The sequence below is a fragment of the Lycium ferocissimum genome, chromosome 7, assembly GCF_029784015.1.
Source record: "Lycium ferocissimum isolate CSIRO_LF1 chromosome 7, AGI_CSIRO_Lferr_CH_V1, whole genome shotgun sequence".
NCBI lineage: Eukaryota > Viridiplantae > Streptophyta > Magnoliopsida > Solanales > Solanaceae > Lycium > Lycium ferocissimum.
The window spans coordinates 29,550,503-29,566,278 of NC_081348.1; the positions used below are offsets into that span (position 1 = coordinate 29,550,503).

General features: G+C 37.5%; 4 protein-coding genes across 4 annotated transcripts in view; 3 read left to right on the top strand and 1 right to left on the bottom strand.

The window, feature by feature from the left end:
• Positions 1–356: 356 nt before the first annotated feature.
• Positions 357–4,275, top strand: LOC132064242 (protein AUXIN RESPONSE 4). The gene is made up of 2 exons (XM_059457154.1): positions 357–1,757; positions 3,730–4,275. Exons 1-2 carry the CDS (start codon positions 558–560, stop codon positions 3,964–3,966), a joined length of 1,437 nt encoding a protein of 478 aa, XP_059313137.1. The 5' UTR covers positions 357–557; the 3' UTR covers positions 3,967–4,275.
• Positions 4,276–5,207: 932 nt separating this feature from the next.
• Positions 5,208–8,505, top strand: LOC132064243 (F-box protein At1g55000). The gene is made up of 2 exons (XM_059457155.1): positions 5,208–5,624; positions 7,811–8,505. Exons 1-2 carry the CDS (start codon positions 5,211–5,213, stop codon positions 8,183–8,185), a joined length of 789 nt encoding a protein of 262 aa, XP_059313138.1. The 5' UTR covers positions 5,208–5,210; the 3' UTR covers positions 8,186–8,505.
• Positions 8,506–9,369: 864 nt separating this feature from the next.
• On the bottom strand, positions 9,370–14,632 carry LOC132062106 (vacuole membrane protein KMS1-like; the record flags this gene model as incomplete). The annotated part of the gene is made up of 5 exons (XM_059454746.1): positions 9,370–9,805; positions 10,898–11,074; positions 11,996–12,112; positions 13,248–13,405; positions 14,260–14,632. Coding segments are annotated over 5 exons (990 nt in total), but the record flags the coding sequence as incomplete, so codon positions are not given.
• A 735-nt stretch (positions 14,633–15,367) lies between these two features.
• LOC132062107 (agamous-like MADS-box protein AGL80) overlaps positions 15,368–15,776 on the top strand; it is a 1,023-nt gene continuing 614 nt past the window's right edge. The window contains exon 1 of the mRNA XM_059454747.1: positions 15,368–15,676. Within this exon, the coding sequence (XP_059310730.1) occupies positions 15,368–15,676 (309 nt within the window). The remainder of the gene's footprint in view (positions 15,677–15,776) is intronic.

Sequence of the window (15,776 nt, forward strand, 5' to 3'; positions counted from 1 at the left end):
AGTGCCATATGAGAAAATTTGTTTCAGTAGCTCAAAAATACATATTTTTTCCTCAAACACGTTATATCATGACAAACATTTTCAATATTTTTAAATTTTAAGAAATTTGTTTAAACGGACTACTAAATATCTTAGGAATCCAAGAAGAAAAATACTTCTAACTCTCAAAAAAATTGGCTAATAGAGACTAGAGATATTTGACCTCAAATCTAAGTGAGTCCAAGGTACCAAAAATATATTTTGGAGGCGTGCGAAGTGAAAGGTACGAAATCTGTTAGGACATTGAGTGAGTACTTACTGAGTACTATAAAATGGAAGTATTTATCATTTTTTTTTCTTTTTGAAATTAGAAACCAAATTGCACTGAAGATACCCAATTTCTCTTTTAAGGTGTGTCAGTCTCTCCATAATTCTTCACCTGATTTGCCATTATACTCCATATTTTGAAATCAAAAAGCTGCTTTTTACACCTATCACACCACCCCTTTTACTTTTCCCTCACACTTGTTGATCTCCATTTGCAAATCTTGAATTCTAGTCAGCTCTACTCATCAACAATGGCAATCATAGCTGAAGAACCAGACTCACCAACTCCAGTAAAGAAACAACAAAAACCCCTTAAACCCACTTCAAAACCTCCTCAATCAACAACCCCAAAACCCACCAAAACAACAACAACAAACCCCTTTCATTTTTGGTTCTATTTCACTATTTCAGTATCTCTTATAACCCTCATATTCATGATTCTCACTTCTTTATACCCACAAGATCCTAAAACATGGTTCCTTAGCTTGCCCTTTAATCTAAGGCAACACTACTCTAAAGGTAGAAATGTCAAAGTTCAAACTACTCCTAATCAGCCACAAATTGAAGTTTTTGCTATTCAAGAAGGACCATCAAAGTCTTCTGATCATGTACTTATTGTACATGGACTAGGTTGTAGTTCTTTTGCTTTTCAAAAAGTTGTCAACTTTTTGGGTGTTAGAGGTGTTCATACTGTTGCTATTGATCTACCTGGTTCCGGTTTTTCGGATAAGACCGTAGTTGTTGAGGAAGAGTATGTGGATGATGGGGTTGTAAGGAGGTTTAAGGATATGTATAATGAAATTCAAGAAAAGGGTGTTTTTTGGGGGTTTGATCAGCTTGTTGAGCAGGGATATGTGAACTATGAGGAAAACAAAATCAGGGTTTCGAAAAGAAATGTCGTTAAGGCTGTTGATTTGGGTCCTGAAGAGATTGGAAAGGTGTTAGGACAAGTGATTGATACAATGGGGTTGTCGCCTGTGGATTTGGTTTTGCATGATTCTGCATTGGGTCTGAGTGCTAATTGGATTTCGGAGAACCGGGGATTTTTTAGAAGTGTGGTGGTTCTAGATGGTGCGCCGAGTGGAAGAGCATTGCCTTTATGGGTGTTGGAAATGCCAGTGGTTAGGGATGTTGTTTTGGGATTTGGATTTGCTTTTAGGAGACTAATTGGAAAGTGCTGTTCGAGATCGGTTGGTAGCTTGGAGGCTGAGGGTCATAGGATTCTTTTGAAGGGAAGGGATGGAAGAAAAGCTGTTGTAGGGATGGGGAAGAACCTGAATTGTAGTTTTGATTTGAATGAATGGGCTGCTTTAGATGGGGTGAAAGGGCTACCAATGCAAGTAATTTGGTCTGATGCCTGGTCCAAAGAGTGGACCGAGGAGGGACGACAAGTTGCTGATTCAATCCCACAGGCGAAATTTGTCTCTCATTCCGGTGGGAGATGGCCCCAGGTGAGGATCTTGAACACATATATTCGTTTTTATTTGTCTGAAAATGTTAATTCCTATAAGTTTGAATCTGTTTAGGTGGGTATCAAAGATATATGCCCTCCAATGATACTGTTTTAAATTGCTGCCTGCTTGATGTGCTAAAAGTCATAGGTTCTAGTTAATATGCCATTATGAGGTGGAAGGTTAGATATGTGTGATAGTTTTATTTCTCATTTACATGCTAAAGCAAATAGTTTTATCTTGAAAATTCTGATGAGACAGCGCCATAAACCAGTTGAATAATAATGCCAAACAATTTTCAGCTGGTGAAGATCAGTTACTTCAATATTTCTTAGACATCGAACTCTAGAAGAAAAGTTAAAATATTGAAATCATGTCTTGGGGCCAGATGGCTAAAGCAGATTACAGATATGTAAGCATTAAAAGGTCCTTTTTGTTTCACTTTTACTTTTCGTGTGATGAAAGCAGCTGGACAACCTGGATAGATGATTGTGGATGACTCAGGATTGAGTCATACACAAAACGGTACTTCTTTCACCAACTTGATGCTTATTAATGAAAATTTTGAATTATGAAAAGAGAAAGACCTAAACTTTTTATGAAGTAAGGAGCTCCGTTAATGGCATCAAGCAGATGCAAGGAAAAAAAAGACCTTAATTACTAACTGGATGATGTGCTATATTTCCCCTAGTCGAATAACGGAATAAATTAAACCATAGGGGCTCATGCCTTGAAGCTGAATCCTCCTTGATACTAGAACTGTGTTTGATCATGCCGTCCTTAGTTAATATCGCGATGTTATTCATGCTGTAATAACCGACTCTGTTCTCCGTTCATTTAATTGCATAATCTGTTTGTCATATCACTGTAGTTAGTCTCTTCTTTAAAAACTAAAATTCATAATTTGGCATACATGGCCGCTCTCTCATGGATGTATTCCAGTCACACTTGCTTAATGTTTTGCAGTTTCCTCTTGCTATCTACAGCAGACATGGTTTACTAACAAAAAAGAAAAGGAAATAGGTGATTCTGTGCTTTAGTCCCTTAATGGTAGTCTTGAATGGTGATAGTCCATCCAACCTCATTAGCAGATCAATTCATGAATACTTGGAATGTACATGAAAGGCAGGCAGATACTCTTTATGAATTTAACAGTCTCCCTTCATAGTTGGGACATGGTGCCCACCTGATAAGTTGGGAAGGCTGAGCTTTAAACTTTCCAAAATAATGGGTTGTCGGTCCTGGATGACATTGTTTGAAGAATTTAAGTCTTTCCTCTATAGTCGCCTTTTATATCCACTCAGTGACTGTCTTATCTTATATGCCTGTCTGGAAGGTGGGGTTGGGTAATGATAAGGATGCGCGTTTCTTTTTTTTTTTTTTTTTTGATTAAGCACCGGGTGTCCGAGTCTCTTTGAGCCCCGACTAATCCCGGGGGTGCACAGGCCCTCGGCAAGGAGTTTCCCGCAAGTGCACCACGGGTAATTCAGGGTTTCCCCAGTCCGATGGCCCTCAGAAATTGTTTGCACCCAGCGGGTTTCGAACTTGAGACCTTGAAAGGGAGCACCCCAAGGCTCAAGTCAATTGCCACCAGGCCAACCCCAAGGATGCGCGTTTCTTGTTTCTACCTGATCAGAAATAAAAGAGCAGCCTTGTCTGTTGGTGTAGTAGTTTGCCTAGACTATCTCTTATATGCTTGTTTGGTATGGCATCAGTTGCAAGCTGTGAAGAACGGGATGCTCTGTTTGTTTATTCATGCAAAGGAACTTGAATAATTTTCAGTAGCTTTTCTTTTACTCGATTTATATGTATTCCTCTTAATAGCTAAGGCTCGCCATTTTTTTCTTTGAAGTTGCAATTGCACTGATGTACAACACATGCTGTAGGGATACTTTCTCAACAAAAATAAAAGTCAATTAAGTATCTATGTATTTTGAAGATGATCTAGAACATTGTTTTTGCTGATTTTTAGGAGCATAATTCTGAGGAGATAGCTGAAAGTATCTATCAATTTGTTTCCTCCTTGCCGAAGTCTGTGAAACAAACTGAAGAAGAACCTGTACCTGAACATGTCCAGAAAATGTTTGATGAAGCGCAGAGTGGTGATCACCACCATCACCACCACGACGGTCATGATGAGCATGGCCATGGACATGCTCATGCTGGATATATGGATGCATATGGGCTTGGTCAGGGGTGGGCCATGTGATTTGCTTTCCAGAAAATGTACTGTCTTGATTGGTTTCCAAGTTTTGAGACTAGACTAGATTCATACCATTAAATTCCTCTTCTTTTTTGGCCCCTAGCCGCAGTTTCATAGTGGTAACTGCCAGAGCTTTTCTGCTATCTAATTTTTGTTTTTGTACGAGTGTTGTATTATGTATCCGATCAAGTTAACAGTTATAGTAATGTAGTATCAGGTGTAGTAAGACTGATACTACAAGTTTCAGCTTTTGACATTGGAGAGCGACCTTATGCCTATCTCTAATGGGATCTTTAAAGCTAATGCCTCTCTATATTTCCCAGTTTCTCTTTTTTGTTGCCGAGTAATAGACCTCCAAGACATTATTTACTCATGAATTTGGGTAAGTGATTTAATGAGGTGAAAACATGAATTAATTTACTATAGTGCTAAATATCTATATGCAAATATATGGCATGCACTTATATTGATTTGGTATAACCATCCGGTACGAATAAGTTTTTTTACCTGTTATAATTTAAGGAGTTGAGACTCTAAAATAAGCAAATTTGTTCAACAAGATTAGGGAATACTGTGTGACAAATCAAGAATTTGGCATCAATTATGCAACTAAAATAGTTTGAAGGAGAAGAGTAGAATTTGGATCGCAAACATACTTGGTGCAACACAAATCTGGTCCTTTTGGTTTATTTTTAGGAAATTTTGCAAATTAACCATTTCTTTTTACTCAAATAGTCGATTTTCTAATCATATCAAATGGCCAGCATTTTGTAATATTAACTCACATTTCATTATACCGACATCATATCTGAAATTCAGATATCTCTAATCCTACTTTTTCCTTTTCCAATACATAAATTCCCTCTTTCACAATTTCTCCAAACTCCACCACGCTGTTTAAGTTAGTCCCCACAGGAGAAAAATGATAAAATGGTCCTTAAGACAATGTTTGTCCAAATATACCACTTAGCCAACATAGCCTTTGATGTGGCTTTGAAGATTTAGGATTAAAATGATTCAAACATTAAGGACTATTTCGATTATATAGAAGAATTAGGTAAAAGAAATTGAGCTATTTCGGCTACATACATAATATATAAGACAACTAAAAAAATATTTTTTCTATTTTCAGTATTTTAATTGCGTGGTATAGACTAATGTGACCATTTTGATCATTTTTTCGTCCACACATTATCCAAACACGTATGGTATGCGCACAAACAAACACCACACCATTAACCCGTCTAACAATGGGATGTTGCTGTGATGATGCTGACGAACCGCTTCTCCAACCACTAATAAATCCTTCCCATATCCACAACTCCGATCAAACCCCACCTTCTTCCACCACCGCCGTGTTATCTCCGATGAATTCACACTTTTCAGCTTTAATATGCCACGACACACTACGCGCTATCATGGAGAAACTCGCGCTCCCTGACTTGGCGCGTGCAGCGTGTGTGTGTAGGATCTGGAACTACGTGGCATCCGATCGTGAACTGCAGACAAAGGCGTTTAAGGATCCTTGGAAGATTAAGGATGTTATTGGTGATCCTTCTTCTGGAAGCTTCTGGAGAGATAATAGCCTTTCCAAATTCGCGATATCTCATCGAATTGTTCGTGGTGATAGTGTTGCTAGCCTCGCCGTCAAGTATTCCGTTCATGTATACTCTCTCTCTATATATATATATATGTGTGTGTGTATGGGTAGATGTTTTTCATTTGAAGGAGTAGTTTTTTTGTTTGATATCCTTAATTCAACGTCCTATTTTGATTTTGTTATGTCCCACATCGGTGGGCATAGTGTGCTTATGTTGGTTTAAATAGCTTTAGGCTCTCCCACCTTAATAATAACTAGCTTTTGGGGGTGTGAGTTAGGTCCAAGGTTGTTACAGCTTTCTAATTAAGTGCTTCTGTTTGGCCATAGATTTTAAAGTTGAAACTTGAAAATTTGAGCTTTTTGAAGTTTTGTGAATTTTGGAACTTGAAGTTGTGTTTGGAGATGCATTTTACTTAGAAAGAATTTGAAGTTTTGTCAGTGGAAGTGAAATTTTTTGGTGTTTGAAAATATTTTGAAGATAAATTTTCAAAATCTGATTCAAAGTCTATGGCTTAACGCTAGCTGAATGTTTAGTTTGATTGAGCATAATTTTAAGGAATAAAAAGAGAAAAAGAGACTTTTGAATCCTGTTGTGTTCCTAAGTTAAAGATGTGTGTGATGGACTAAGATGTTCTTTCAATCTTGTGGTTTTAAACTTATCATGTAGCATGTTTAAATTGTTAGCCTACTAAATATAGGAAGAGACACTCGTTTTTTAACAAACCAGAAAAGAAAGTAAGACACTTAAATTGGGACAGAGGGAGTATATATTTATATGTGTATGTGTTATACATGTATGTGTATATATATTTTTTTTTTTTAATTTGAAGGAGTAGTTTTTGTTTTTTATCCTTAATTTAAGGTAATTTAAGGTCATATTTTTCTTTGCTAAGTTCAAGGTGAATGATAAAAATGTTTTCCGGTGAAAGAAAGAACAGGAAGACTATAAAAAATCACATCTTTTGGTGTGCGAGTGCTTGAGTTTAAAAGGTGTACAGATGAAAGATGTTTTGTGTGTGAAACAATGAGAAAAGAATACCATAGGTTGAAAAACTAGGAGCCAATTGAAAAGGGGAAATGAACGGAAAGAAGAATAATGGGATGGTTTTGGGGCTCGAGATTGAAAAACGAGTTAATTTTTTACCATCCCATATGAGGAGAAATGTATCGTGCAAAATATGCATCTTTGTTGACTCTATGGTAAATAGATCTGGGAACGTGTCTCTTAATGTTTCTTGTGCCTTCTGTCCTGCCAAAACCTCTTCTTTCTGCAATCTATCTTTAACTTAACCAAACTCCGTAGAACTCATCCCATAAGTTCCTAGTATGCTGTATGCTGCTGCTCAATATGATGTGTTCACTGGCTCGGTACACATCTCAGCATTATACCATATTTCGCTTTTATATGTGTTCTTCCCAGACTATCTTGTTGCTATGCATTGAATCTGTATAACCATTTCATAAATAACCTCTTATTCTGAGATCTCTAAATCTTGATCCCTACTATACCTCTTTTCTTCGAGCCTATAGCTTTTCGCCGTTTGACTTAATGTACCTTCCTCTTATCTGAGTCTTCGTCCTCAACTTTTATAACGGCCTCTCTGCCCTACCCTAATGGCATAGGATAAGAGACATTAGATTAGTAGGTTTGCTACCCATCACGCTGTTGATTAGTGTCAATCGCCCTTCCACGGACAATATTGTTTCTTCCATGTAGCTAGTATTCCACCCATCTCATACACAACTCCCTGCCACATGGATGTGCTTTAGTATTTAGCACTGAGGAAGTTCCAAATATGTAGTTGGAAGTTCCACTATGCAGTCTAACGTACTCGCCAGAAGACTGAATATTGGCTCCTCCATAAACTGGGAATAGGAGAGCTTTTTGTTTATGCTGACTAGTATAGCCTCAAAGGTCACTTGAACTGCTACTCCGTAGGGGATCGCCAAGTGGAGATCTCAGGTTCGAGTCCTAACTGCAACACTTGATGTGAATATATGGTCCAATCTTGGTGGGACCTTGACAGCTTGTGCTTGTGGGCTGGACAGGCTACCCTCTGGATTAGTGAAGGCACCCAACTTGTCCTGAATACTTATGAGATGCCTTAATTTCAGATATTATTACAATTTTCAGTGGACAAGCCATAACTTGATCTTATTCTCTTAAACTAATAATCTTTGCTTCTAAATGATGTGGGTTTCTCGCTTCTTTAAGAAGCAACTTTGTTAAGAACTTCCTTTAATTGGCAGGTGATGGGTATAAAACGACTGAACAATATGATGAGTGACCATGGTATATACTCGAGGGACAGGTTACTCATTCCTATTAGCAATCCAGACTGCCTCATCAATGGCACTTGCTATATAGAGCTGGACATATATGCAAAAAGGGAAGTGGCAGTTTTGTATCTTGAAGGTGGCCCTGATCCAAAGCTCACTACAATGTTAAATAGATTGACCTCAGAGAGAAGCAAAAAAAGGGTGATCGACTCCCTAAGGAGAAGCATGCAAGTTGATGGTGAAACTGCCCAATATTACTTTGCTGTATCAGATGGTGACCCCCGATCTGCTTTCTCACAATTCTCAGAGGATATGCGGTGGGAGAGGGAGGCAGGTTTGACTTAGCTTGTACTTGTCAAAAGGGTTGTTTCTGGTAAAGGATGGAGATCACAATGAGCTGTTTCCACATCGCCCATCTGGTTGCTTGCCTATAGTGGTAGGTCTGCTTCAATAATGATCCTTCATTGAAGTGATCGGAGGAAATGAATGGCGTCTATTAGAATTGCTGGTGCTGTCAGCAAAGCAAGTAAAAGTAGTTTATTCAGATTGCTCTCCATATAGTCGGATACGTTGTGTGGTTTGGTGCTTGTAGAACTGTTGAATTCCATCAAATTCATGTAAAAATTACATTTAAATGAAATGTAAACCCATTATTATTACCTTCAGCAGGACTTACCGGTAGGTAAACTCACTGTGGAGACATTCAGCACCCACGTTTTGGTCTGTTAATCGTTTGCAACAAAAACTGGACGAGACATTCACCTTCTAACTTTTGTACGTAACAACAGCTCTTTCTTAGTGCTGCCTTTGACAGCAATGCTACTTACCATTTCACTAGAAACCTGAACAAGACATTGAAGTGCTATGGGAGATCTCATTCTCCCCTATATGAACGAACATTTATTCCAATATTTGAATTTGGAACCAGCAGATTCTTAAAGCAGTATGGAGTGGATGACATTGCCCTTCGTCTTATTTTCATTTAGTTGCACCTAGACTATGCAAACTTGCAAGTAATGCTATTTTTGTGCACCATATAATCACTCACAGAGTCACAGTAATGCCACACACAGATCTGCTACTCAGATGATATCTCGAGCACAGAAACAATGGTATTAATCCACTTAAAAAATTGATCCCTAGAGAATAAAATAGAAGAGCTTTGATTTAGTAGTAAGAGCTCAAGCGCGAAGTGTGAGCTAAGCCCATGTCACAAGCTCAAATCTTGTGGCAGATAAAAACCTGGTATTAAATGGACAGTTTTATTCTCATTGGAGAAAGATTCACGTGACAAGGTCTGACACATAGGGCCAACAGCTTTCCTTATCTCGCTTGCCCTTAGTCTATCTAGCGCCTTTCGGTTGGGGTCCGCCCTGGGGATAGGTTAGACCGCTTTTTTTTTTTTTTTTAATCTGTCTACGGCAGTCAATGTGACAGCCGAGGGGCGCACCGATTATTTATATTCCATTGAGTCTCAAACTGTGTACTAAACTAGCCCTTGAGAATTTCTCAATACAAGAAAAATCATATGATGATCCTGCTGAACCGATTTTTTTCGTCATTGAATTATGGTTCAAGTACATGGTGGTTATTTTTGGTGTATACAGGAAATAGGGGCTCAGGACATAAAAAGAAGCCTCTCCCTCTTATATGTGCTGAACTTCCAATACAAAATCAGATTGTGGCACTTCAAAAACGTACACCACAATCTATGACCAGCAGCTGAAAAGATCATTTTTTTTTAATCAACTACCAGCAACTAAATTGGACCCTTGCATATACTGAACTACTATGAATCTGTTATTCCCTAGAATGATTATTTTCAAGTGCGGCCAGCTCCTTTTCATGCTGCTCTCTGAGATAGCCCTTGGCAGTTGTATTTACAATCTTGGCTGAGAAGTTCAAGAGCATGAGCCATACAACAGTGTTCCACACTGAACCAAGCGAAAGATCCCACTTTTTTGCCTGCAGCAGAACACCAGTTTTTAGTTCATAAAGTGATTATGTTGTGTATGCGTGCACACAGTCTTCAACCACACATTTGTTCAACAGATAACAGTTGACATCCTTGTATTAAACAGGCTATCCAGACACAATGAGGTTGACAGGTCACGGAACAAGCAGGTTTATATGGATCAAATGACTACCATACGAAGTCATTTGTGGTATAAATCATAAGCCAAGGAGATTTTCAGGTGACAAGTTATGGGTGTGTACAGAGACTCTAATCATAGTGGTTGCATATCAAACAGAAATCTTATGCTAAGATGGTAGTTTTATTTTAATCAAAAGTTTATTCTCGTAAGGTAACTTGAAGAGGCTCTCAGATGGTGAAACAGCATTTTTTTCTTCTCAGATGATATAACTCTTTTTGGAACAAACATATTACTATTCCCTCCCTCCCATATTACTTGTCCACTTTCCCCTTTACACGCCCCTAAAGAAATCATAAATACAAGTGTATTTTTACTACATTACCCTTATCTCTCTCCAATAAATTGCACTCCAATCAATATTGGTTACTTTCAAAAACAATTAATGTTAACTTTTACCTTATCAAAAAAAAAAAAATGTTAAAGGATAAAATAGGAAAAATTTAATTGATTTTATCTTGGTTTTGTAAATTGACAAGTATTTTGGGACGGATAGTTTTAGTAGTGTGGAAAACTAATATACCAACTAGATAACAGCTAAGTTCCTTTGAACCAAACCTTCTACACCTATCAAGATACATTCTAGGTCAGAAGGCGAAAGGACAAAGTTATAGAAAAAACATGCATTAAGCAGTAACTTTTTTTTTTTGGGCCTTTTTTTTTCTTTTTCTGGTAAGTTACATGGCTTAGGCTACATTTTTTATGCATACCAACTAGATAACAGCTAAGTTCCTTTGAACCAAACCTTCTACGCCTATAAAGCAACAGTGAAGCTCAAGATACATTCTAGGTCAGAAGGCGAAAGGACAAAGTTACCTTTAGTATAGAAAAAACATGCATTAAGCAGTAACCAGAGCATTACATCTACTTTTTCTTTTCTTTACTTATGAGTCAAGCATATTACCTTAACACTAGACACCGGAGGGGACGCTGCCATGTACTTCTCTCTAGCGACATGTAGTTTGGAAATGATGTTTGGCAGGAACGTAGCAACTCCAGGGATGAGACCAAGCACCCAAAATAATTGATTTTCTATCAAGTCCAACAGTTGATTGTTGCAAACTGAAATGATAAATGCTGTCTGCAAAGTAACTTTCTCAAATCAACAACCAAACTTTAATATGTCAACTGAGATATGAAGCTAGCTACTGTTTGTTTTTTCTATTCTTTGACATCCTGTTTGTTTGGCTCTTGACCAAAAGCGAAAAGCAATTAGTTTATGATGCTCCAAAAACGCACACTTATGATCCACATAACTGTATGTAAAGTCTGCCCAAATGAATCCAATTTACAGCATATAATAATGATGTTAGTTCGTAGACGGGGTGTTTTCATGATTTGTATCGAGTCTCAACAATCTGAACTTATCACAAGCAATTATGCAGTATCTGATGGTTCATATGTCATGAAGAGGGAGAATAAGAGTAAGGACAGACTGAAGGAGCAGGCAGGCTAAACACTGGTGGAGGGAAGTGAGAATAGAAGAAAGCAGGAGCTGGAGAGCCTGGTGACTCCACCTGTCTTATACCTTAAAACATAGAAACCCAAAATTACATGATTTAAACTCTTTTAAAATGAAGTTTGCAAACATGTTTGGCTAGTGTTCAAACATGGCAGGAAAGGCTTCACTCAGGGTTTGGAACTCTACCAGCAGCCATTTGGTGAATCCTTAAAGAAAGAAATGCTAAGAGTTATGAGAACAAAATGACAATTTTATATCTTTGCTTTGTTTTTTGGTGCAACGTGGGCAAGGCCAATCTATTAAAGGCCTAAGACATGATTGACTTTCTTAGCGTCCTGTAATGATCTCTTTTCTTTTGGATGTAGTTTTTTCAGCATTTCTTTTTGCTGACTTCACTTGTGGGATTACACCGGGTATGTTGTTGTTGTTCTTTTTGCCGACTTATATCAATAATATATGTTGTTGTTCTTTTTGCCGACTTATATCAATAATACTTTCTTACTTATCAAACAAAAAAGATAACATTTAGCAGATGCAGACCTGTATGTGAGTCTTAATAATTGCTTTCCCGATGAGGGTTGCTGTAAAGAATTTCCAGAATGGAATACCAAATTGCCCACACATGATACCAGCAAGGTCAAACAGAGGATTTGGCACCTTCACAGGAAACAAAGAGAGCACTAAATAGGTTATCAATACAAACATAAAGATGGATGGGCAGTAACAAATGCAACATGAATAAAAAGAAATAAATGTTATAAAGGACAAGACAGAATTGTGCATCCCCAGCCCCACCAGGAAACATATGGAAGGACCGAATCTCCAGATTTTTTTGGGGGAGGGGCTCTACGGCATCTTAAATCAGTGATGATCAATGCAAGTAATTAAATGATCAGTCTATCAATTGAAATCTGGAATAAGCCGAATTAAAGGTCAAAAATTCTCCTCTACTTTGGGAAAAGGGCTAAAAATATCCTCCATTACAAATTTGGATCAAAAATACCCTCCCGTCATTAAAGTTTTCAAATATACCCCTGTCTTAATAGAAATCTCCAACAAAACCTGATTTCATTTTTAAACCCGCTCCATTTAAACCCGACCCAACTACATAAAAAACCCATATGCGACCAACTTGTTCCCGAGTCCTAAATTTGGAGCCACTAGGCACAGGAGCGGGTAAACCATATGCGTTTTTTATTTAGTTGGGTCGGATTTAAATGGAGGGGGTTTAAAAATGAAATCGGATAATGTTGGAGATTACCGTTAAGACAGGGGTATATTTGAAAACTTTAATGACGGGAGGGGTATTTTTGACCCAAATTTGTAATGGAGGATATTTTTAGCCCTTTTCCCAAAGTAGAGGGGCATTTTTGACCCTTTTCCCTAAAAAGAAACAACAGAAAATTGAAGAAAACAAATTATATCAAATCTAAATGCTCGTACTTATTGTGATGAAATTGGAACGGTATAGCAGCAAGCAGAGACTGTAACAGAAATATTTCACTATTTACCAAATGATAAAAATGAGGAAGCAGTTAAGGAATAAAAGGTACTTCTTTCTCTCTTTTCTTTACTGTCCAGGGGGGAAGGGGCTTAGTGGTCTTCTTCTAGTAAGTTATGTTGAAAACCCTTAATGAGGGTTGACAAATAAAGCAATATAGAGATCAAAAGGAGGGGTTAAATAGACGTAATTTAAAGAAAACCAATAAAGTTGATGACACAAGTCCACAACATTCTGTTACAAGGACAAAATAAGGTTCCGGCAAAATGTGAACATTGAGATGGGATTTACCGAAGCAAGAACCAGAATTGTGAAGAAATTCAAATACTGTCTGTTAGAAAGAAGCCACTGTTTTATCCGTTTTAAGTGGTTGCTGATAATTCCAGTGTCTACTTTTGAAGCAGAATCCAAATCTTCCATAAGTTCACCTTCACTACCAGATATACGAGCTGCAATTTTGAAGAGCACAGGAAACATCAGTACCACATAATCTAGTGACTCCGGTCACTCCGCCAGTAATGCATTACTGTAAAGCAGTACCATGTAAGATATTAGAACAATATTTCCAAACTTAAATGAGTTTTTGTGTGGATAACTCGAATCATTACAGAGCTGAAAAAATGCATCAAGTTGAAGCAAGAAAGAAGTTCTATTGCTCTGGAAGAAAGATGGTAAGAGGGCTTAAAATAAGGAAAATAGGAATTTATTATCTATCTCAAATCTTCACCTGAAGTGACATTCCCAAAGATATTCAGATCTAGAGGAAGGACTCCAAGGACGAAGACTAAAAAATAGAATATTGCTCAAAGAAGATGACGCATTGTCCCGTTTCTCGAGTATTATCTTTGCTATGGATGATCACCAGTTGGTGTAATTCCAAGCGGAAGAGGCTAATAAAGAGCTAAAAGTTGTAAAGTTTTCAGTAGGCCCTTAGCCAGACTTGAAAATATCTCCAACAGAATTAAAAAGGATCAAGGAGGAACATCCAATTCTCTTTCTTTTCCTATACTATGAAGGAGAGGTAGGATGGCCCACAAATGACACAACTGTATCTGCCCAAGGGCTACTGACAGTAAGATCTTTGTAGCCGCTTTTCAGAAATGGTTATAAATAGAGATAGTAAGTATGATTTTCAAAAAGATTGTCTTTGGACTTGTCATCCCAAGAACATATGAAGAAACAAATTACAGATTTAAAAAATATCCTGCAATACAATTACTTGGGGTAAATAAACTTCCAGAAAATCAAATGTGATGTAAGGCACCACTGTACAGGAAGAAATCAAAATGAAAATGCTGCTTACCAGCTCTAGAGATGAAATAAGGAGGAAGTTCTCCAAGAGCTGTTCCAATACCCCACAATATAGCCTCCAACTGAACCTGGTTCAGTATGCTGGTCAATGGTACCCGTGCACTGGGTAGAGAAAATAATGGTGGACCAAATTCAGAACAGTCCTTATCTAGCCATGAAGGACCACTTCTTAATTGAATTGTATCATATGGAGCACTTTTTATGTCAACCCTTCCGCAGCTCACAGATTTTATTGTGAATAGAGCAATATGAGGGCCCAAGTACAAGACGAAAGTGTGCAGACCAGAGCCTTTTAGAACAAAGAGAGACAAGGATGTGGAATGACAAAAATATAAGTTAAAGAGTAAAATAAACTGCAATCTTAATTACTACCAAAACTATTCCAAGATACTAATATAAGCAATAAAACTTTCAAATACCAGCAACAAAGCAGTAATATATAGCTGTTGAGAGATTCGGTTAAGAAACAAGAATTGAAATGACTGAAAAGTCCGACTGTGATCTCTAATAAAGAAAGCTCACTCAAAATTATTCTAATATAATGATCCTTATTCTGCACCAAACATGATTTTAACATAGAAAAACATCCAAAAAATAAATTCAGTGAAGATGCTTCCATAATATTATGTCACAACGATTCAGAATATGAGTGTCCTGGCACATGATTGAATTTGATAACATTTTGATTATCATGCAAAATTTCATCAGATATCTATGTAAATAGCATAAGCATGGTCCTAAGAAATATTCGTGACACAAACTAATGCGTCAAGAAAAGTTTAAACCAACTAAGTTATTCTCCAAACAAGAAAAGTTTGACTCGAAAAAAATTGGTCAGCACATGATTGGAGCCATAGACTTCAAAAAGTAATATCTAACTTGGTATCTAATCCACCCTCATTTAGTTTCATGTCAAAATAGTTACTAGTGACAACTAAGAATACTCTAATTCAAACTGTCCAAAAATTTACAGAATCTAAATTTCCCTCCTATAAATAGGAGACAATCCTAGGCAAAGAAACACACAACAACAACAAAGCCATTTGATCCTCATATCCAAACCAACACATTTCTGCTCCTACTTTTCCTCCTCTTTAGCTATGACTAGAAAGAAAGTGAAGCTTGCTTTTATTGAAAATAACACTGACAGGAAAACCTCATACAAGAAAAGACAGAAAGGGTTCTTGAAAAAGGCTGAAGAACTCAGCAACCTTTGTGATGTTGAGACTGCTATCGTCGTCTATAGTCCTTACCACAATGAACCTATTGTGTTTCCAAGTCATGTTGCTGTTATCAATACCTTTACAAAGTTAAGGGAGCTGCCGGAGTTGGAGCAATTAAAACACATGGAGACACTAGAAGAGTTCACCAAGAAAAGGACTACGAAGTTGGAGGAACAACTGCGGAAGGTGAGGAAGGAGAACAGGGTGAAGGAGTTCACAAACAAAATGCATGAAGTGTTGAACGGAAAAGATATTCCCGCTGACATACACCCAAACGATCTCAACG